We start from the raw sequence: 22,277 nt of genomic DNA, 5'->3' as shown, positions 1-22,277 counted from the left end.
GGCAGTACATTCTTTTCAATTTATAGCAAGTTAAACTTTCCCATGAAACAAGTGGTTTGGACCTATAGTTGGTTAAAACCAGCTCAAGTCTGGAACAGTTCCTTGGTGCTAATGCACAGAAATGCGTATAAAGCTGGAGGGGTGGATGGTTGCAGGCTTCTCTACCCAGTACTGAGAGTTCCTTCACAGAGGCAACTGACATAATGAAACATCAGTCTTTACTGCTGGAAAGTACTGTTACAAATTTCACTAATTCCCTTCTAAACTTAAGTGCTTGTTTAAGTGTTAAGAACTTCCCCTAAATTAATAAGCTCTGTATGAACATTGCAGAGTTGTGTGTATTTAAGAAGTCATTAGATATCATGGTAAATTATTGTAGGATATCTCCTTTGTCAAAGCTTTGAGGAAGGGGGAAGAAAACTTCTCATGTTTGAATTGGCTATTGAAAAGGAAATCAGTTGCTAACTTCCACAAGCAGTAATTTACACAAACTGTAATTAGGCAGTGGAAATATTTCATCACGTTTAAGGCACTATCATTTTTAAAAAATAATGATCCTTAAATATATCAACTACGTGTCTAAGCAGAAAGATGTTTTTTTGTAGATTCTCCTGATTGGTACATGATGTGGATGAAATCCTGGATGTACAAGAGCTACTTTGAAACCGTTCCTACCAGCAGCAAAGAATAATCAGCACTTGTATAGACTATACTGCATCTTTGGAATTAAAACTGACTAGCAATGCAACTGGAATATAGTTTATCCCATTTCTTGATTAATACAGAAACTTTCTCTTTAAACCCTTCCCACAATAGCACTGTTCAGTCTCAGTGCTAAAAGGAGGAGGAATACAGGGGTAGTATGGATTTCTGCTAGGTACTACCACTCACTTTCTGGTTTCATAGCAGCTCAGTTGCCTGTAGCAATTCTTACCAGAAGGTGCTACCTAGAGCTAGGAGAAATGCATTTAGACCTAGATTTCCCCAACTGTAACAATATTCATGTATCAGATTACAGTGCTGCCATTGCACTTCAGTCAACATTTGCATTACCACCAAGATTTTACTTACCAGAAACCTTGGCACCTGGTTACATATGGAGGAACTGAAAGCACATCAATCACACGCTGTATGACAAGAAGAATACAACAGAGCATATATTATTCTGTGCTAATCAGTTTTAGCATCTAGGAAAAAAACCCCACAACTTCACAGGTAGAGGACTGTATGGTTTGGTCTTACAGAGTCTGCCAGAGAGATAAAGGTATCTCAGTTGAGTCAAGCCTTTCCGTATGGATGATACAAAGCACCTCCCAGCAAGTCTGCCACCCTCTGAGGGTGGTAGCCTTTACTAGAAAAATTACAAGAACCTAACAAACTACTCTCTCCAATGTAGGAATTCAAGCATCCTCCCTTTTGCAGCATCTCTAAGCCAGGGTTCTACCCTGCAAAATGTTCACTTCATAGTTACTCATTGATACGGCCTCTTATTACATGTAATTACTTTGAATCTTCCAGCAAGATGAGAAAGTGACTTCTGTGTTCAGTCCAGATATCACTCTATTATATAAAGGCTAAAATCCAGTACACTGTCAGTAACGGTACAGATTTTTCACGGGGCCTGAGTCTCTTTCAAGTTCAGATTAATCCAGAGTAAAGCATTAGTAAGTTGTAACTAGTAATTTGAAAAGGGGGAAGAAAGAAGCAGAACAGGTTAGGTTTTGTATTGTGTTTTTAATCAGTACAATAGAATCCTCAGAGAAGAAGATACAAATCAGTAAAACTCCTACATGTCATTTTAAAAACTCAAGTGTATTTTTTAAAGTGGGCAGTTAAAGGTAACCCTTCCCTCTAAAGTCCACACTTGCATTCAGTTGGATCACTAGAAGGCAGTCTGGGGCTAATACCAAATCACACTGAATTTGAGCTCGTGAACAAGAAACCACATTGCATGCTGCCAGGTACCTCAGCTCTCTCACTTCAGATTATTAGTTCTTAACACTATCAAACTTGCAGAAAAAGGGCTTGGTAACTGCACTTCTCTTTTTGGGTTAGCATTAATAATTGAACCTCACATTCCCTTCCTGCTGAAATACAAGGTACCACTAAAGCTTTCTAAATCAAGTTAGTTTCTTTAACAGCAAGTTACTAGACTTGAGCATTAACAAGTTTCAAGAAAACCATTAGCACTGGTCTTCAGCATTGCTTTGCATCTATACAACTCAGTCACTACAGATAACAGATCTAATCTCAAAAAAGAAATTAACTTTTCCCTTTAAATTTCCGGCATTTAAAAAAAGAGCTTGGAAGCCTTGCTTGATGATTGCATGCCAAACTTTCAATTGTTGCTTTTTAGCACATCACAGCCTTCAAAAGATAATGATCAGCTGGTACACAGGGCAGAACCACCTTTATTACAAAACCACCTTCAGCAGAGTTTACACCTGAAAAGCTTCTCACAGGGTTTAGAAGCAGTAATTGTAGCACTAATTTTAATGCTACAGTCCGTGAAACTGGGTAATCCAAGGATTCTCAGAGTAAACTGACATCCTTGAGATAAGCAAGTAGTACCATCCCAACAGGAACTGTGGAACTAGAAATTTCAGAGCCATCTGCCCAGTGTTGTAACTGCTGAACCGCATAGTTTATTGCTCAAAATAGAAGCAATGCGCACCAATTCTTTCCTCGCTGACTTCTGTTTTCTCTCTGGCCAGTTTCTTGTTGTATTGTTGGCTTAGGGTGGAAACAGAAGTATTAGATCTTCTCTACACCCTCTATCCCCAAATTTAAGAACAACTTGGAACATACTGTCCAAACAGAACTAACTTTAACTCTCATAAAAAAACAGGTCCAAGAACACTAACAGTAGTCAACATGAAATTTAAACATTTATCATTTACAAGTGTTAAAATTCACTTAGTCTATCCTGGCTACTTCGTACTATGGAATTTCATTTTGAAAGTGTTCAAAGGCTTGAATGAAAAACTAAACATCCTTATTTTGTTAAGCATCTCTTCCAGCAGAAAGCCACATGTTCACCATTTTGTTCTAAAAGTATTTTTTACAGGACTACTGGTCAGGTAGCACACACACACACAAGTTAGCAAGATCTGGCTGTACAGTATTGTATACAGATACCATTAAAGTGCATCAAATAATGCCATCCAGTGCAAGTTCAAGCTCTTTTTCCTGAAATCACTATTTAGCAAGCGAGACCAGGCTTCCTACACCCTATCCGATTAAAGGATCGTCATCATCATATTGTAACTGAAGTCGGGAAAATGGCCGTGGGGGAGCTACTCTATTCTTTGAGATTATTATAATGCAGGTGAAAGTGGTCAGTATCATAAGAGCCCCAATAACTATCCCAATAGTTTCTGGAAGATTTATGCACCGCTGGTCAGTGAGCAAGCACTTGATGTTACTGAAAGTGCCATTGTGGGGCTGTGGTGTCAGTCCCAGGATGTGGCACATCATGGGGTAAATATCAACGTTGTTCATTGTGCTCTGCTTGTAACCCCGATGAAAAGCAGGCCCGCGAGCAGCCAGGAATGGATGCATGCTTGGGAGAGTGTTGTCATAACCATGGTCACCTACTGGAGAAATGCAAAGTTAAGGGTTAACATGGCAGTTTCTGTACTGTTTGAATAGCAAATATTCCACTCCCTCTCCTCCCCCACCCCCAGAAGGCATATATTTTAACCAAAGACTAATGCAGAACATAAAAGCAGCTGTTGGACCAAACACAGAAGGAACCCAGAGTTCCTTTCCTCTTCCTCAGTCCCCAGAAGTTTTTCTCATACCCATCTTCAGCCATGCTTCCCCTCACCCCATTATCTCTTTTCCTTTCAGTCATCAACATTTCTAGTTTTCCCCTTCCCACTCCTCAAGGATCACAATGCCTGTGACTGGCACACAAGCAAACATTTGTGGCTACAAGGTCACCGGTACTTGGACATTCGGTAGGTTTTTAAGAACCAGTTCATTTATTTTAAACTCCAGTTTATATTCCAGGTGGAGTACAAACAAGCTAAAAAGCAGCCATAGTAAAATTTCCTAATAACCTGCCTGAAAAATCTGTCCAAGATGCCAAAAATTTGTCATAGCACATGCGGCCCAGTATTTGACTGACTGTATTTAAGTTTTGAGTTAATTTCTTAGTAACAGTTTAACAAGTCTCCCTGAAAACTGTCTCCTTGGCTGCTTCCTTGAAGTTTCTGATGTGAAATATCAAGATTCCTATTGATTAGGTCATGCTCACCACTTCAGTATACTTTCAATATTCCTTTCTAATGTTTTCCACCATTCTGTTTGTTACACAAAGATACTACTGCACCACATCCTGTGTGTGTGTTTTAAAGCAAGTCCTTTTTCTGGATGACTTCCCCCCCCCCCCCCCTTCTACTACCAGTTTTGAACAGAGCTCTTACAGCTCCCCTCTCCAGTGAAGTTTCCTCTCATCTCTGAAGCAGGAGGGCTGGTGTGTGCTAACATTGCCAGGAACAGCGTAGGTATTGGTACACTTGCCAATCATTATGCTACCACTTCATGAGGACAAGTACAAGAAACACTTATTAAATAGCCACCTAGGCTAAAACCTCCCCTGCCTGCTTCTGGGAAGCATTGGCTACCAAAATTGTTTTGAAAAGTGATTCACTTCAACTTATAACAATGCTGTTAGGTATAAATACACAGTTACTGGTTTTAGGTACATGAAATTGAATCTAACCGTAAGCAAGAAAGAGACCTCTATTAGACAACACACATGCTAAGTGTTGTCAGTTTGAAGATGATTGTAGCAAATCCGTGGGGAAATTAAAATACAAACATATCTTAAATTAATCCCAGTATTTTTATACAAATAATGAGAAAATTTGAATTTAAATGTGCAAAGGGTAGACAGTAAGAACAGCCAGACTGGGTGAAACAGTTTACACCACCCAGCATCCTGTCTCTGACAGCAGTCACCACAGGGAGCGTGGGAAGTAGCCAACAAGGTTAGCCCTGATACACCAACCAGCCTCAAGCTGCTGGCTCCTCAAGAAAATTCCTGCAAGTTGGTACATTTGTATTTAATTTCTACAAATGGATTTTTCTTTGAAGAATTTGTCCAATCACTTTCTGAATACACACACATATAATATACACACACATGCAGCCTTTGCCTGCAACCAAAATTACGGGTTACATTCTCTTATGATGATGATAATGAAATTATCTCTTAATTTCTTCTGTGACATATACTTTCATTTGACTGTTGCATTTTTTTCATTAAATTATACATGCCTCTTGTCTGCACAAAAAAACCCTGCATATGAAACACCTGGAAATATATATACATACATGTATGTATATGTACATATATATATACACCAATATACATATATATGTAATTTGACATTTATAGCATCTAGTAGGAAGAAAGTGCATAGCTTAGCAATGCACTGTGTGAAGTAACACCTATTTTGTTTCTTTTCTTTGAAACGTGCTATTTGCCCCTAACAGGAAGAACACTGGCTTTTTCACCTGTTACCGTTGTGCTGCTATTATTTTGAGTATTTCCTCCCACTTATTTTTGTTTCCTAGAGTATGTACAGTAACATTAGATGCTGTGTCTTGCAGTCTTCAAGTTATGCTCCCCTGTATGTATTTTATATACAAAAAATAGTTAAACAGTCTAATGGAAGCTTGAGACAGACTGCTAACTTGCCTGAGATAACTCTTAAAAGGGTTCCTCCTCAGGCTATTACATTGAACACAACAAAGCGTTTTAGCCAATGGATTATCCCGCCCATCTCTTCCTCTGTTAAAACACTCCAGGCTCAGGCTGACAATGTTCTGGAAAATGCTGAGATGTTCCTAAAGATGTGTAGTTCTAGGACTCCACTCACTAAACGAGGACCATTCTGCCGATGGCTGGAATGAAAACTAGACTGTTTACCAACACAAATCACCAAGAGCACAAATGAGGAAAACACACTTACATTTTGAAAGTGACTCATTTTGTACAATTGTCCAGCCTTCATCTGCAACCAGAATTATGGGTTGAATTCTCTTATTATGACGATAATGAAATCTCTCTGGAATTTCTTCTTTGAGATACACTTTCATGTGACTGCTGCACCTTTTCAGGAAGTTATACACATCTCTTTTGTCTGCCAAGAAAAAAAAAACCTGCATGTAAACCAGCTGTAAATTATGTCATGTTTACCACAATCATCTACCACCAAAGATGCATTTTTTTCAAAACAATTATTTTTTAAAAAGGCACACAGAAAAGATTTTTTCCAGTCCCTAATGAAACACTACATATATTGAGGTGGATTTTACTGTTTGCTCTCATTTTAAATCAGGCATCTCACAACTGTGGTTTTGGACCTACAATTCAACCTACCCTCTATGCTTGCAGGGGAGCAAGGCAAAATTCAAGCAGAGAAATCAAGATAAAGCAAGCACACACCAAAGTAGTCAATATTTTATCCAAACCAGTATTAAATTTTTTTACGTTATAAATCACTTTTTTCATTAGAACTGCTTCAGTCTGGCCACAGTTGTGGAAACCGAGACCAGCAGTGTCATGATTTAGAGACATATCTGTCAGTAACTGCTCCACGACACAAAAATTGACTTCACAGTAAAGTTTCATTCACAGGAACAGAAGTGATCAAGGTAGGGTTTAGATTTTTACTTGGAAGTTTAGACAATGACATCGTTTATTCTGAATAAACACGAAGGTTTATTTCAGGCTCACTTTGAATTAGAACCATACAGGCTAAGTGAGCAACAAGCCAGTAGGCATACTAAGTGCCTATCTACCTTCTCAACAAGCTGGACCAGGACCATCTTTGCCACCCATAGCAACTTGACAAGAAACTCTCCTTGGCCTATTGATTACCAAAACAATTTGTAAACAAACATTATTTAGCTTGTTCATTAAATAATGTCAAAGTTCTGCAATATGACCTACACTGGTTTTGCAAAAGATGCGAACAGTCTATGATAGTGTGTACTTTTTAGTAGTAAGATGAACAAGATCTAATTCTTGGTGTATGACTTTAAAATAGCACAAACCAAAACATACTCTCCCTTGGCAGCACTGCAGCAACTGGAGTCTTGTCTATCAGAGTATAGTTATTGCGACCAATGCAGCTGTCCAGGATAATCAGCTTCTTTGCAGAACAGGATGCCATTCCATGATCACTTGTTATTATGATATTAATACTGTCCCACAAACCCAATGCCTTCAATTTATTAATAAGGAAACCAATATGATTATCCACTTCTTCTAATACTCTGCGCATGTTCTCAGTGTCATCTGGTCCATACTTGTGCCCACTTGCATCAGGTTCTTCCCAGTATAATGTAGCAAAGCTGACTACTGGATTAGAGCTGTTCAGCCACGCAACAATTTGCTCCACTCTCTCCTCAAACGTTACGGAAAAGTTATACTTCATAAAGAACTGAGGGGTCGTATCGTTGATTTTTACATCGGTACCAGGCCACATTGCTGCAGCACTTGCTCCATTTCCCTGCTGTTGATTTGTTACCCAAATTGGAACTGCCCCGTTCCACCAGAAGGGATCTGAATCATTGAACTGTGAGAACTTTTTCTTGGCATCTACGTCGTACATGTCATTAGCCACAATACCATGACTTTCTTCGTATAAACCTGTCACTATGGTATAATGGTTTGGGAAAGTCTTGGTGATAAAAGCATTTGTAACCTGTTTTACAAGCACACCATCCTCAATGAATTTCTGAAGATGAGGAAGGTTATAGGTTTCCAGGTAATCAGCCCTGAAGCCATCAAAGGACACGAGGAGTAGCCTGGCTACCGAATCACCAGTAGAGTGAGCACAACAGGCAACTATTCCAGAAAGAAATAATGTTAACATCGAGTTCATTGTTGACACTTCAAAGTATTTCCAGCAGGTAATCAGATGCACCTGAAAAAAATGAGGAGATAAGGCACATAACAAAATATTAGACTAGAACCAGTTTAACTAGCTATACATTAGGTACATATCTTCCTTAGAGAGGTTAACTGCAAAGTAACTGGTGTAAACAACCACTGAAGTCAACAGTATTTCCCTACCGACTTCAGAAGCTTCTCATATATTGTCATCGTTTTTCATATATTGTCATAGGTTTTCATACATTAAAACAAATGAGCAATGAGATTTTTTTATTCCAGACTAAATGAAAGGAAGAATTGTTTTCTTTCTTTTAAGCAATTATTCCATCGTTCTGTGCATCTTGTTACAATCCTACATTCCATGACACTCAGTTTTTCCTCATGTTCAAGCACAAGCACCTGAACAATTCCAGCCTCACATTTAAGACTCCTCTGCAGCTCTCAATCCTTATTACACATCACTCTTCAGACCAGAAGTTTGTTTTCCACTGTAATTACAATTTTTCTTTTTCATCCCACCTTTCTTTTTCCACAGTTTCTACTCTCTCAAGTTGCTGGAAGACTTATGAACCTTTCAACGTTCCCATTTACTCATTGCTCACTCTATATATGGCACTGCCAGGAGTAACTTCTGTTTTCCTTCTAAGGTGTTGTACATCTACCTTAACAGTATTTAAACCTGTTCTTTACATATTGTATTTCTTTCTTACAAAAAAAAAGGCGCATTAGTAACCTTAGCTATGAGGCAAGTATTTCTCACCAAGGAATTCATTACTATTACAAATGCAAGGCATGATTTGTAAGTGGGTTTTTTCCCCCACCCCCTAAACTTATGTGTGATGAGCACTTTGTTCAGGAAGGTAAAGAAGAATTCTTTAAGCCTTGAAGAAAGAGGAAGTGAAGCTCCAGGTTCCACAGAAATTTTTGCAATATTGTTAGACAGTGTATTTACTTCTCAGGAAGAACCTCGCTCCAGCAAATTTCTCCTTTATCTCACTTGCATAAACTAGGGTGACTCTAGGAGGAACAGCAGGAATCTTCCTTCCTAACTGTAGCGACACATTCTGGCCTGGCTCAACCCTTTCCCCCAAAGTCTTTAAAAACTGTGAGTGTATTCTGTAAGCATAAGTCACTTTCATGTTAAGTTAAAGCTTTAGCAGTGAAAGGAACTCAAGAGCATAGGAAATCATCCCCCCCCTTCCCCTGCAGTCAAGTTAAAACGTCTATACAAGCGTTAGAAGAAAAGACTATCCCAACCAGCATTAAGGTATTCCCTGACACAAAGGATGTGTAACACACTGCGCCTTTACAGAGGGGGGAGGAATGAAAAAAGAAATTAAATGAGCGAGGGAAGCAGACAATCACCCGTTTCACGCTGCCAGGTGCTTTAAAAAGCAGAACCCGAGTGTTTCATAGTCCTAAGGCGTGAGACCACACCAGAAACTCCGAAACACTCCAAGGATGCTCAAGCGTTTCTGCTCTTACACTACCGCGGCCAACTCCAAGAGCCACCAGCATTCCAGCTACCTGCCCTCGAACCTCCTCCACCTTCCAGCCAGGTTTCCAGGTCTCCAGCGGCTCCGTCCGGCCAGGAACGCGTTACCCCGCCCGAGAGCCGGCGACAGCTGCGGCGGCGCCGCTCCCCTCACCCGGCGGGCAGGACGGGCCCGGCAGCGCGGGCAGGCACCGCCGCGGCACCGGCCTCGCCCGGGGGGGCCCGGCGGCGGCCAGCCCCGCCGCCTCGCCCGGCACAGCCGGGACCAGCTCCACGCCGCCCGCCGAGCCTTTCTCTTTTCCCCTCACACACCGCACGACGGGGGTGGGGGTGGGGGCCGGAGTACGAAGCCCGAGCCCGGCGGAGAGGGGTGTCGCGCGGCCCGGGCTGTGCCAGGGCAGCCTCCTCACAGCTTCCCGCCGCGGGAGACCTCCCCGCCCGCCGCCGCCCCCTTCCACGCCGCGGTCCTGCCCCCAGCCCGCGGCCCGGGCCCGCTCCTGCCGCCAGCGCCGGGCAAGGCTCGGGTGCCGCCGGAGGTGACCGGCCGCGGCGGGGGGCAGCACCGCGCCTGCGCACGCGCTGGCCGCGCGGCCCCAACTGCCACTGCCGGCGGCGGCGGCGCGGCCCTCGCGGGGGGAGGGGGGGCGCGGGAACGGGGGGGAGCTCGTCAGCGGGCCCGGTCTCCGCCGGATGCGATTGGCTGGGGGCCCGCTGGCGGGAGCTCCGATTGGCTTCAGTGGAGTGGGCGTGGCGCTGTGAGACGCGGCGGGCGGGGGAGCTGTGGGGGATCGAGGGGAGCTGGGTGAGGGGTCTGGGGGGGATGGAGGCGAGCAGAGCTGAGGGGAGGTGCGCTGGGGTGAGCCATGGGGGATCGAGGGGAGCTGGGGTGAGGGGTCTGGGGGGATGGAGGCGAGCAGAGCTGAGGGGAGGTGCGCTGGGGTGAGCCATGGGGGATCGAGGGGAGCTGGGGTGAGGGGTCTGGGGGGGATGGAGGCGAGTAGAGCTGAGGGGAGGTGCGCTGGGGTGAGCCATGGGGGATCGAGGGGACCTGGGGTGAGGGGTCTGGGGGGGATGGAGGCGAGCAGAGCTGAGGGGAGGTGTGCTGGGGTGAGCCATGGGGGATCGAGGGGAGCTGGGGTGAGGGGTCTGGGGGGGATGGAGGCGAGCAGAGCTGAGGGGAGGTGCGCTGGGGTGAGCCATGGGGGATCGAGGGGAGCTGGGGTGAGGGGTCTGGGGGGATGGAGGCGAGCAGAGCTGAGGGGAGGTGTGCTGGGGTGAGCCATGGGGGATCGAGGGGAGCTGGGGTGAGGGGTCTGGGGGGGATGGAGGCGAGCAGAGCTGAGGGGAGGTGCGCTGGGATGACCCATGGGGGATCGAGGGGAGCTGGGGTGAGGGGTCTGGGGGGATGGAGGCGAGCAGAGCTGAGGGGAGGTGCGCTGGGGTGAGCCATGGGGGATCGAGGGGAGCTGGGGTGAGGGGTCTGGGGGGGATGGAGGCGAGCAGAGCTGAGGGGAGGTGCGCTGGGGTGAGCCATGGGGGATCGAGGGGAGCTGGGGTGAGGGGTCTGGGGGGGATGGAGGCGAGCAGAGCTGAGGGGAGGTGAGCTGGGGTGAGCCATGGGGGATCGAGGGGAGCTGGGGTGAGGGCAGGTAAGCTGAGGTGAGGTGAGCCATGGGGGATCGAGGGGGCTGAGGTGGGAGGAGCCATGGGGATCGAGGGGAGCAGAGCTGAGGGGAGGTGAGCTGAGGTGAGAGGGTGCTGTGGGGAGCTGAAGTGAGGGGGGGCTGTGGGGAGCCGAACTGAGGGGGGGCTGTGGGGAGCCATGGGGGATAGAGGGGAGCAAATCTGAGGGGAGGTGAGGGTGGCTGAAAGAAACTGAGATGAGGGTAGCAGAAATGGGGAGAGCTATAGGGAGCCATGGGGGGGCTGAGGGGAGGTGAGATGAGGGAGGCTGAGATGAGGGGAGTTGTAGGGAGCTGTGGAGGGCTGAGAGGAGCAGGGCTGTAGGGAGCTGAGGGGAGTGGGTCTGAGGGAGCTGTGACAGGCAGCTGCTTCAAGCAGGAGGATGTGGTGTGTTGCAGGGGAGCATGGGTTTTTACGAGAGGCATGTTAGCCCCGAGAGACATGTTAGCCCCCCTGGGCTGGGATGCGGGTGGGTTGGTCCCCAAGGTGGGATGGTGAGGCTTGCTGGTAAGGGATCAGAGCTTGCTTCAGGTACGGGCTGTTTGCTGGGTCTGCTGGCGTGGCCCATGGCTGCAGAAGGATGCCATGGGGTGAGGCGAGGTGAAGCTGTGACAGGGTGTGTTACTGGGTGTTGTCCTGTGTTTCCCTAGGATGCCCCCTGTAACGTGCCTCCTTTGCAGGTGTCTCAGCAGCCCCAGGCTGTGGCCTTTGCAAGGCAATGGTGGTTGTCAGTGTGATGTGACTACAAAATCTCCCAGTTCTCCATGACTCCTGCTCCCTTGTGGTCATGGAGCTCTGAAAGTTGTCTGTTCGTAATGTTTTCCTGTGTATGACCTTTTTGTGCTCCTCTGTGACAGCACTGGTTTACCCTAAAAGATGAAACACGTGCAGGAAAATTGTGAATGTGTTGTTGAATGTAAGTACTCCGAATACCACTGCTGCTTTTAGGAAGTCAGTGTGTAGTATGAAGGGCTGAGGTCTGGTTTGGGTCCTGGTATAAATTTGTTTCATAAATTAAGGCAAATATTTTACATTCCCTTGGTTTTCCTTTTTATTGTGAGAAGGGATTAGTAATTCTGCAAAACCTCTTTAAGTTACTGGTGCTGAGTAACAATGAAATCAGCTCTGTGTAAATAGAGCAAATTTGTCCTTTAATAGCACAGAGCAGGAGTCATTGCTCCGTTTTAAACCTCATCAGAACTGGAGAAAGACATGCTTATAGCTTCATGTTTGGCTTAAGCAGAGGATCTGAATTTCATTCTGTGTATCCTGCTAGTGTGTTTATTCTAAATGCTGTGTAGATTTGAGTTTGTTTCATCCTAATGGCTTTCACATATGTATGATTTTGGCAGGTTGTGCTACCTGCGCATGCCAACTGTAGAGTGGCTCTAAAGATATGGTACAATAGGCTGCAAGGTGACAAGCCTCTGATTCACCTTGATTTATGGAATGTAGCAAAGCAAGTGATTGTAAAAGAGGAAAAACAAATTCCAGGTGAGCTAGATAAGACTTCTTGTAGCTATGTACATGTTGTATGTCAAGGTTTTTTTGTGGCCCCCCCTCCCCTTTTGTTTGGTTTTGTTACACTAATTCAGCTTTGTAAATATGCATGACAGTTGATCATGTGGGGAAGGGAAGTGTCCTTTATGAATTACTTTATTGTATTTCCTTCAAAATATTTATTACACAGAGTGAATTAGAGGTCAGGGGAATGCATAACAGGTGCAGTCTTTTAGCCAGTTCCATCAAATTACGATTGAGGCCTTGTTACAAACTCTATGCAGAGACACAAATTTTAAGCATCCAGGCTCTTTTGCTGACCTAGTTTGACAACATACTTACTCAGCTATTCAGTCCTAAAAGGTGTGAGTAATCTCTTGTTTACCCTCACCCATGTGCTTTGAAATTTCACCTATTCATGAGCCCAGCCTAATATAATGTGTTCAGTTTGACACATCATGAAGGCAGCATACCATGCAAGCTCTGGACTTTGAACTGGGCTGGCTAATATGTATCACGTATTTAATGCAGCACTTTGTTCCATATGCTTACAAGAAATGGGTGAGTTACCTGTATGCTTGTATTAAGAGGAGTAAAACTGGGAACTACCAAGATGTTTGCCTTTCACTGTTTTCATCTCTGCATTGTATCTCACTCCAAGTTTATCTGTATGGACTGCAGTTCTTCTAAGCACTAGACCATACTAAATCCTGTCAGAAGCTGTACAGATTTACTGCTGTAGTATAACTGAGCACTGCAGCTCAAAAACCATTACATGCATTTGTTTGTGTCAGTGGAATTTAGTGAATGACAGGAAGTAAAGGGTAGGCAACCCAAAATATTCTCAGTGTTTGGCTAGGTTTAGTAAAACACTTAAATTTCTAGATGGGAAACTGTACCCTCCTATTGACAGTGTTGTGGAGGGGAAGCAACTCCTTGTTTATTCAGATGAAAACTAGATGTTGCATATGAATAGTTCAGATACTTGTATTAAGTACTTAAGAAAAAGCAGGGCATTTTCATTACTTAGAGTTAAAATAACTTCGTGTTGAAAGAGAAACATTTTCCTGTATTTTTCCATTTTTTCCCCCTCAGTTTTGTCCATCTGACAAAAATCTCTGTGATCATTTTTGCTGAGTAGGTTTTTTACCTGTCATTTACTGTGTTTTGATGCATCTTTATATCGTTGAGATGAAGAAAAATAGCAAGGTTTTTCATAAAACCATAAAAGGGCTGGGTGACTAACAGCTGTTAAACTGTATTAGACTTTAAGCTTTTATTGCCCATTTAATCTGAAGAATAGGTTGTATATGGAGTCTATAAACGAAACAGGGCTCTCAGCCATGCTGTTTCTCAAGCTGGCTGTGGAACGCTATCCCTTAGGCTGCATGACAGGGTGACACAGGGTAGTGTGGTGTTTCTGCCTTCTCTATTTCAGTTACTAGAGCCTCTACTGTAAACAAGCTTGAAGCCAGGTTGCTGGGCTTTCTATGGGTGCTTAGTTTCAGAGGTAAACAAGGCTGGTGAAATGATGCCAAATTTTACAGGCAAATGAAAATCTTTTCCTTGAAGCACTTTAGTGAACAAAAAGTCAATATTTCTTAGGCATTTGGGTATTCTAATGGAGTTTCCAAATGGAGTTGGAGAGCAAACCAAACAGTTTTGTACGAGGACCTGGAAGACCACAAATAAAGGGCTTTGAAACATCCAAATCAGGAATAATTGTTTAAGCCCTGCAGCAGGTAAAGCAGGTTTTCAAATGTCTGTTGACATATAACTGCTTCCGGTATTTTTAACAACTAAAAGCTGTTGATAACGTGCAAGTTGAGTGTCCTGTACAAAATAATTTTCTATTGTTTGTCTAGTTCCCAGTGGAGAAGTGTCTGTCTTATGCGGAGTTAAATTTACTAATATGTTGGCTTTAAATATGCCTTTTATGTAGTCAGTAGCAAAGCAAAATCTGGGTGAAGGTGAATGACAATTATTACAGCGCGGCCCTGAATTTACAATCCAGCCCCTCAAGGCTACAGAATACAGGTCAGCATTAGCTGAGCAACGAAGGGATTTCTGCAGGTCTGCTTCAAGGATGTGCTGACTCCTGTGTGAAATGGTGTGATGATCAAAATCTACCAAACCACAGTCTTCTGAAATGTTTTGTGTTTTTTTTTTCTTCTTAATTTTGTTTTCCTTACTAAGTCTTAAATTCAATGCAGAAACTGCTGTGGCTTTGCATGTCAACAGTTAAGATGAAACTGAGCTGAAGCATGTGTTTCAGAAGATGAACAAACTACGTATGCACACATACAATACAGATAAAATTGTCAGCATACCTGTGTGACTTCTTGTCCTTCATAAGGTATGTCCTTCATAGCAGCGTGGTTCCAGTGATCTGCTTGGGTGCCCAAAGGGGACCACCCAAAGGCTGGAGCAAAACAGGGCCATACTGAACAATCCTTGTTGCTCCTTCTCACAAAATCATTTCTATTTTGAAAAACTGTGGGGATCTGCTCATGCTCGGACCTCTAAAGAATGCTGGTTTTCACAGTCTGTTCCTGTTATGCAGGCCTGTGAGTCTTAATGGCTGTAGGAAAAACTGGGTAGAGGAACCTGGGTCTCTCATTCTTATAGAGAGCACAGAGCCAAAACAGAAGCATGCCCTACACAGAGATTTCCCAAAAGATCTGAATATGGCATAAAGGTCTTATCCTCATGTTGTTTACTGCAAGATTGGCAATGAATAAAGCATTACTGTTTATGAACTGTGAAGAGATGAGGTGCTGCTAATGATGTAGGTAAAAGTTGAGGCTGGAAATGGTGCAAGGAAGTTTATTTGTTGTTGATTTCATCCAGGTATTTAGTGCAGTCAGGAGTGAAAAAGAAGTGGTACAATTTTATTGCAATTCTGTTGTAATATGTCTATAAACCATAAACAGTCTTTCTCCCAGAGCCTACAGTGTAGTTTTGATAATGTACTTGAATTACAGGTTGCAAAGCTTTGGAAATGTTTGAGCTTTACAAAGAAAAAAAAGTTAATTTTGTAAAATTAGCATCCTGAATGGCCAGGAACATTGATGGTTTTTGCATTGAGTGCTCGTAAGTGCAGATGACCCTATAGTGCTTGGATTTGATGATCTTAAAGGTCTTTTCCAGCCTAAATGAGTCTTATGATTCTATGAAATTAAGTGCGGTCAAATTTACTCGAGGGCTTTATCACTACTGCAGGAGTGGAGTCTGGATCTCAGAGCTGAATGTTACTTTTCTTTGCTTTTGGGGGGGGGGGGAAGAGGAAGGGAGAACTTGGGTAACTCACATTTCTGACTAATGAAATCCAGATCAACTACATTAAATAATACTCATACATTATGCTCTTATTCCTTATTTTACCTGTGCTGTTTTGTACCCTCCAGCAGGCGGTGCTGCATCCTGCTAATGTCTTCTTCATGGAGGAAAAAACAAAATCAGTCATTTGATTTAATTCCGTGCAACTGGACTTTGCTCTTTGTTTTGTGTCATGAGTGTGTCTGTGTTCTTTTCTTCCTCAAGTTTTTTGCCAGCAGAGTTACTAAGGAGGGAATTTTTATGATCCCAGCATATTTGATCTTGCAAGCACTCTGTAAGAAGAGGTTGAACATCGGTGGGAGTTGCTTATCAAGGCCGTGCTCAGAGCAAGTTGAACAGACACAGGCAGAAATACACTTGTATTTCTACAAAATGTGAAGAAATGCAAGTTTTTTCTTAAAAGTAAAAAATATTCTTAAGAATGTTAAACTTACAAAAGTTTCTAGTTGGCTCATTGGTTTTCCCCTTTCTTGAGCTTTAGTAGTTTAAGCTCATGATTTTAAATCAGTCTTACGATTAGCCTAATATTGAATCAACTGGTCTTGAATGCTAGAAGTTTTCAATACAGATTACACAGCACACATTTCAGAATCTCTTATTTAGGATTTCCATGTGAAGTATTGTGGCTGAGTTGCATACAGAAAATGTAAAGAGGAGGTATACTCCATTGTGTTTGCTGATAGACCACTTGTGCCAGGCAAGAATTTGTGGGTAATAATAGTTGAAATTAGGCCTTGATATAGGTTACTATCCTTTAAGTCCTTGAGTTGCATCAGTCCAGAAATGCATCATGAGCTAAGAGATCTCATTGATCTCTGATACTTGCCTGCGTTTTTGTACTTTATTGCTGGTTTCATGTAGGGAGTTGGAATTGTGCTGTAGTGTTTTTCCTCACTGTTACAGTGATTAGACTTGGTTGTGGCTGTAATTTTGGCACTGCTGGGGTTATCTAGAAGCCTCAGAAGGTGAATCCAAGTTTAGTAAGCTGAAGTATTGATTTGGTTTTGATATTTAATTTTATTAGTAGTCTTAAATGTTCAGTATAAGAACACTGACAATAAACTACAATCATACATCTCAGGCAGGCAGGACCTGCTACTCTGCCATGTGAAACAGCCTGTGTTCCCCTGCTTGTTCTGTTTGTGGGTAGCTGGAGTTAAAATCTTTCTCTTTAACCCCTCTTCTGTGTTTCTTCTAGAAATCCAACCTGGCTGTGGCAGTTACCTCTCAGGAAGTTACAAGGATGGGTCAGGAGGAAAACACCTTTGTTTTTCCTTTGGCTCAAACCCAAAAGGTTAAATATCATTAGATTCTGAGAAATTCTGTAGTAATCTGCATAATCCAGATGCAGTAAATATATAGATAAAAAGTCTTTCGTCACTAAGGTCTGACGTTCTCATAACTTTGATAAATGTAGATTTTGATCTTTAATGAGTTTCAGCTCTGTTGTTTTCAGATGCTCTAGAATATGTATCTGTCTTTAAAAGGGCAGTTAATTTTGTGCTAAAGCTGAAGATATTCATCTGCTTCAGAGTTTTGTCTGTCTCTCCTCTTTTTAGAGAAAAGGAACCGTATAGACAAGGTGGCTAAATAGATTGCTAAAGTCAAGTGGCATTAACCCAACTTTGGCAGTTTGGGCCTGTGTGTTATGACATGGAGATATATAAACTAGATGTGATTATAAGCAAGTGATATATTAAGTAAACATAATAGTTGTTAATGCTTATTCAGTGCTTTCTTTTCCTAGATTCCAGGGCAGCTCACAAGACTTTATACAGTTTTTGGCCCTAGTTTATAGGTGAGAGGATGAAGTCACTAAATGTGAAATGAGTGGTTCAAGGTCCCTAAGTGAACCGGTGGCAAAACTGAAAAGAGTTCAGGTTTGATGCATTTTCCTCGTGGCTATACCATTTTATAATATTTTTCTTTTCTTTGTATTTTTTTATAAGTGATCATCATTCATTGATGGTGGTGTGAGTAACAACTGAAACATTGCAAATGATTGCTTGTATTGTTGAGGCAATTTTGCCTTGCTTTTCCTTGAAGCTAGGCTTTTGTGTGTTGAAAATATGAGTGAGTGGGTAAATCTTGTATTTCTACATCTTCACACAAAAGGTACATAAGATTTCCAGTAAAACCATTTTTGACTTCCTGTGAAAGAATACATATATTTTTTACCATAGCGTTCTAGTACTGGTAAGTGTTTCAGCTTTTTTTCACTGTATTTGGCCAGACTGTATCTGGAGGAACAAGTGATTACAGCTCCTAAGATATGGTTACCAGCAGTCAGATCAACAAAGGGGTTAAAAATTGAGACAGCCCTATCTTTTACTTCAGTGGAAGTGTAGCTGTTTATTTAAAGCTCTCAGTAAATGATTGTTGGAGATCTGCCATTCACAGCAGAGCATTCAGAAAGCATACCACAGACTCTGCTTCCTCCTGAAGAGCATTTGTCTGTCAACATTTCACTTTAATTGTAGTCTTTTAAGGTACCAGAAGGCAGGCAAAACTCACCGGCCAGCAGTCATGGAAGATCAGGTCTTTACCAATGTTTATCAGAATGTTGACACTACCAGTATCTATGAGATTCCAGACACTGAGGAAGACAAAGGGGATAATCTTTATGATCATGTCCATGAAGAACCAGCATCTCCTTGTTCCATCACTACTATCCCAGAGAGCATGGATAGTAGTCAAGAGAGTTCAGAAGATAGCTGTAGTAATTCTGTGGCCTCTCAGCATGGGGCTGATGGGGAGGATGGTTCTTCTTCATCTCACCATGGTGCTGAAGAAGACCATTCATACCAGGAGATGGATCTGATGAGTCCAACTCTGGAAGATAAACATGCAGAGGACATGATGTTTGAGAGCAACATTCATTTTCCTCTGGATTTCCAGTTGCGTCGGAGCCCAAACACCTCTTCCAACTCTTTAACTTCCCGCAAGTTCCCTCTTAACAATAACTTTGGAGAGACTGACAACTTTCAGCAAGATTGCGAGATTTTCATGTTTGTAAAGGTAAGAGCTTGGGTGTTTCTAAGAATGCACTGGTTTTAAATGCCAAATCAATGCATGTGTCCTCCAAATCAGTAAAATACGAATACCCACTGCTTTGTTCCCAACTCTGCTGCCTGCGTGCTGCAGGGGACCAGTCCATTCACTTCCCTCTTACAGCTTAAGTCACAGAAAGAGAAGGTTTGTGTTGTACGGAGATGCCTGGGATTTCTTCACTTCAAGTAGGAGTATGAGTGTGGTGAAGGTATTCTGATTGTTACTGCAGTTCATGTATTCTGTGAAATCTCCCTGCTGTTACAGCTAGACTACTACTGCCTGAACTGGTTAGTTAAGCTAGTTCAGTTATCCCTGCGTTTCACTATCTATCTAGTACCTGACAGCTCAAAAGTGAAAGTTATTAATTCTATGAAGAAAACTAAATATATAGTTTAAACAATGGCAACAAAATTTGCACAAATGCTCATCCCTGAAAGAGGTCTTTCTTTTACTTCTTTCAATGTTTAGATTAATGTATTTCTGTGACAATTTTAACATGTACTTTTCATAAATTTCAAGTTAGGTATAAATTACTGAGGGGACTTTCACACTTTCTCTGACCCTGTAAAGTCTTACTTGAATTTCTAAACCATAAACACCTGTGTTCTTAAATAAACACTGTACTTCCCTTCATAAAATCTCTTGTATTCAACTATTCTCAATATTTATTAGGCTGTAAGACAGACCTGACAGTTCCTGCTTTTTAACTACATAACTGATAAATTTTCCCGCTCTTGTTTCCCTTAAAAAGACCATACACCATGAGTGTAATACTCTTGTTATTTCAATAGAAGTCTTGAGAAATTTGTAACTTTTCAACATAAATAAGATTATCAGAATCTGTTCCTCGGTTCCATAGGTGCTTTGAAAGCGGAATAAGAGATTTTGTTACCACATATCGTGAGAAGTGTTTTCAGCAATGTCTGTATTTGGTTAATTTAGTTTATTTAAGCAAGAACACACTATAACCTTTGCACTAATAGGAAATACTGATTATCTTGTATGAGCTAAGTGAGATCAAATGGCTTGGTGGACTCTCCTAATATTTCATTTGGTTTCCATTGTAAATCTTGGATTTCTTGGAAAACAGAGTTAGTTAAAAAGTTATGCTACATTTACTTGTAGGATAAAGGAGAGTAATTCAATCAAGTGTTAAGAGAATCTTGAGATTCTTTTGAAAGTGTTAAAAAAAGTTATGATTCAAATGTTTTCCTTTGTGTCATGTCTTCCTGTAGATGAAAAATTGATTTTATTCCCTCTTCATGTCTCCCTTCTCTATGTCACAATCCTTTGTGATTGCTTTTATAGTTTTTGCATAAAGGTAGGTAATTTAAATTACTGATAAAAACCCCAACCAAATGAACAAGAAATGGCTGTCATGGTACTTAGTCTTATTCTGCATAAGACAAACCATGGAACTACAGCCATTTCTCTTGAATTGCAATATAACTGCAGCAACTCTTGTGAAAAGATGTGTATCGTTCAGGAGAGGGAGTATCTTCCTTCAGGAGAGGGGTCATGTGGGTTTTTGCTACTGATTTCTCTAGAAGTGGGCTATGAGACCATGTGTGAGGGCACTTGGGCATTTTTTTTTTAATCTTCATAGTACTTACACTGTATGACTCTGAAACGACAGTTGTCATATTTCTGTGACTGAATCATGGTTGTTGCTAAAAATATGTTAATTATATGGACAAAATAATATCTGTGGTGTTGGTTCTAGTTCATGTCTCTGCTTGTAGTTCTGCATACATGTTTTAAAAGTTGCAGCAATTGAGTCTCTTTTGTTTGTTAGCAACTACATGGTGTTAGCAGTGTGAGTGTTGCATTTTGGCTTTGAACTCATCTCTCTATTCCTTATTCTTTCGCATTCCTCTTGTTTCAAAATAATGGTGTCCTCTTTCTGTGCATGAAAAAATAAAATGCGTGCAGATGATCCCATTCAAGCAGAGATGACGGAGTTAGTTTGAATTTCTGAAAAGTAGGAAGAGGGGCATTTTGAAAAGAACTGTCGTGGAGAAGGATTGAGGAAGTCCCTTTTCTTGCTTTTGTTGTGTGGAATAGCTGAGTATCCCATAAAGGGGCTTATCAGCTGGTCTAGAGAAAAGCACAAACTTCGGACTCTGACTAAACTGAGATGTCCTTGAGCCCCAGGGCATCCCTACCTGGCTGGAAGATAAGGCATGAGGCTTTCAGGTAATCCATGCTGTGGTCTTCCTCCAGCAGGAGCTGGTGACCCGATGGGTAGGGCACTGCATACTTCTGTGTGGGTGACTGAACTGAACTCCTATGACAGCAGTTTATTCCTTGAGAAATTGATGACATTTCATTTTTGGATTTTTGCTTTTCTTTCTTTCTGGTATCAAGGTAATAAAGCACTAACTCCATGGGGTGCAGATCCAGCTTCGCTATCTTTAATTATCTAGATAGCAAAAGTCAGCTTATAAAATGGAAGGTCATAGAGTTATAACGGGAATTGTGAAATACTCAAGGGCTATTGCTTCTTGCACGTAGGAACCAAATCTCTCAGCTGTGTCACTGGCGGTTATTCAGATGGTTCCTTTCTTCTATGGTCTGTAGTCCACCTGAGGTCAATGTTGCTCTGAAATTGGGTTATCTTTTGGATTTGCTCTTTTCTGCAGACATTAACAGTGACAGCAAGACCTTTTGCTGTGGGACAATAGTGGTAATGACAATTCTACCACTATTTGTTCCTTCCTTTGTTTGTAGCACTAATAAATCTCTGTGAGGGGCTGGAAATGTGTCAGACAAGTTGCTGCTGACTGAAAACCAGAGAAAGGGAGAAAATTAACTGGTGTCTAACTTATAGACTAGCTGGCTAGAACAGCAATTTAACTTCTTCAGAATATTTAAGTGCTGTTGCATTAGGACCACACTTTCAGACTGTAGTCCGTTCTGTGTTATTAGACACCAAAACGATGTTTAAATAACATTAACTCATCTATCACTGATTATCAGTAACTCAGAAACTATGTCACCATCAGTGGACTATTTCAGAATGTGCCATAAGGTAAAAAATCTTGGCTTTCATCAAGGAATTCCCTGTACCTTTAATAGCAGAATATAGCATGTACCAACATAGAGATGTTTGTCCAAATCCAGCATGTTAAGGCTTGTCACAGCCAGCTTAATGCCCTTTCAATGACATTGTAATTTCTTCAAACAAAAGCCTTTGAAATTTGAACAAAAATATGACTGACATACAGGCTATGTACTGAGTGCATAGGACTGCTTGACCTAATTGTAGTTGTTGCTCAGAAGTTAAACCTTTTC

The 22,277-nt window shown here is 42.1% G+C and overlaps 2 protein-coding genes across 5 annotated transcripts in view; one reads left to right on the top strand and one right to left on the bottom strand.

The window, feature by feature from the left end:
- Positions 1-1,714: 1,714 nt before the first annotated feature.
- Positions 1,715-10,034, bottom strand: ENPP4 (ectonucleotide pyrophosphatase/phosphodiesterase 4). Of its 3 annotated transcripts, none has more exons than XM_027808648.2 (4): positions 9,443-10,034; positions 7,082-7,946; positions 5,985-6,155; positions 1,715-3,593 (listed from the first exon to the last, which is right to left on the bottom strand). In XM_027808648.2, the coding sequence occupies exons 2-4, from the start codon at positions 7,902-7,904 to the stop codon at positions 3,232-3,234; spliced, it is 1,356 nt and encodes a 451-aa protein (XP_027664449.1). In that variant the 5' UTR covers positions 7,905-7,946; positions 9,443-10,034; the 3' UTR covers positions 1,715-3,231. The 3 variants fall into 3 exon arrangements, with proteins under 3 accessions (XP_027664449.1, XP_027664448.1, XP_005441606.1); XM_027808647.2 differs by having other exon boundaries at positions 1,715-3,596; positions 9,281-10,033; XM_005441549.4 differs by having other exon boundaries at positions 1,715-3,596; positions 9,443-10,033.
- A 1,498-nt stretch (positions 10,035-11,532) lies between these two features.
- CLIC5 (chloride intracellular channel 5) overlaps positions 11,533-22,277 on the top strand; it is a 93,870-nt gene continuing 83,125 nt past the window's right edge. Inside the window, exons 1-2 of one of the 2 annotated variants that reach the window (XM_055714297.1) lie at positions 11,533-12,009; positions 12,446-18,950. In XM_055714297.1, coding sequence (XP_055570272.1) covers positions 18,459-18,950 — 492 coding nt within the window. In that variant the 5' untranslated portion in view covers positions 11,533-12,009; positions 12,446-18,458. Of the gene's footprint in view, positions 18,951-22,277 lie in introns of both variants that reach the window. The other variant, XM_005441547.3, reaches the window with a different exon arrangement.

The sequence above is a fragment of the Falco cherrug genome, chromosome 6 (assembly GCF_023634085.1).
Source record: "Falco cherrug isolate bFalChe1 chromosome 6, bFalChe1.pri, whole genome shotgun sequence".
NCBI lineage: Eukaryota > Metazoa > Chordata > Aves > Falconiformes > Falconidae > Falco > Falco cherrug.
This window is presented reverse-complemented; position numbering and strand designations above follow the sequence as displayed.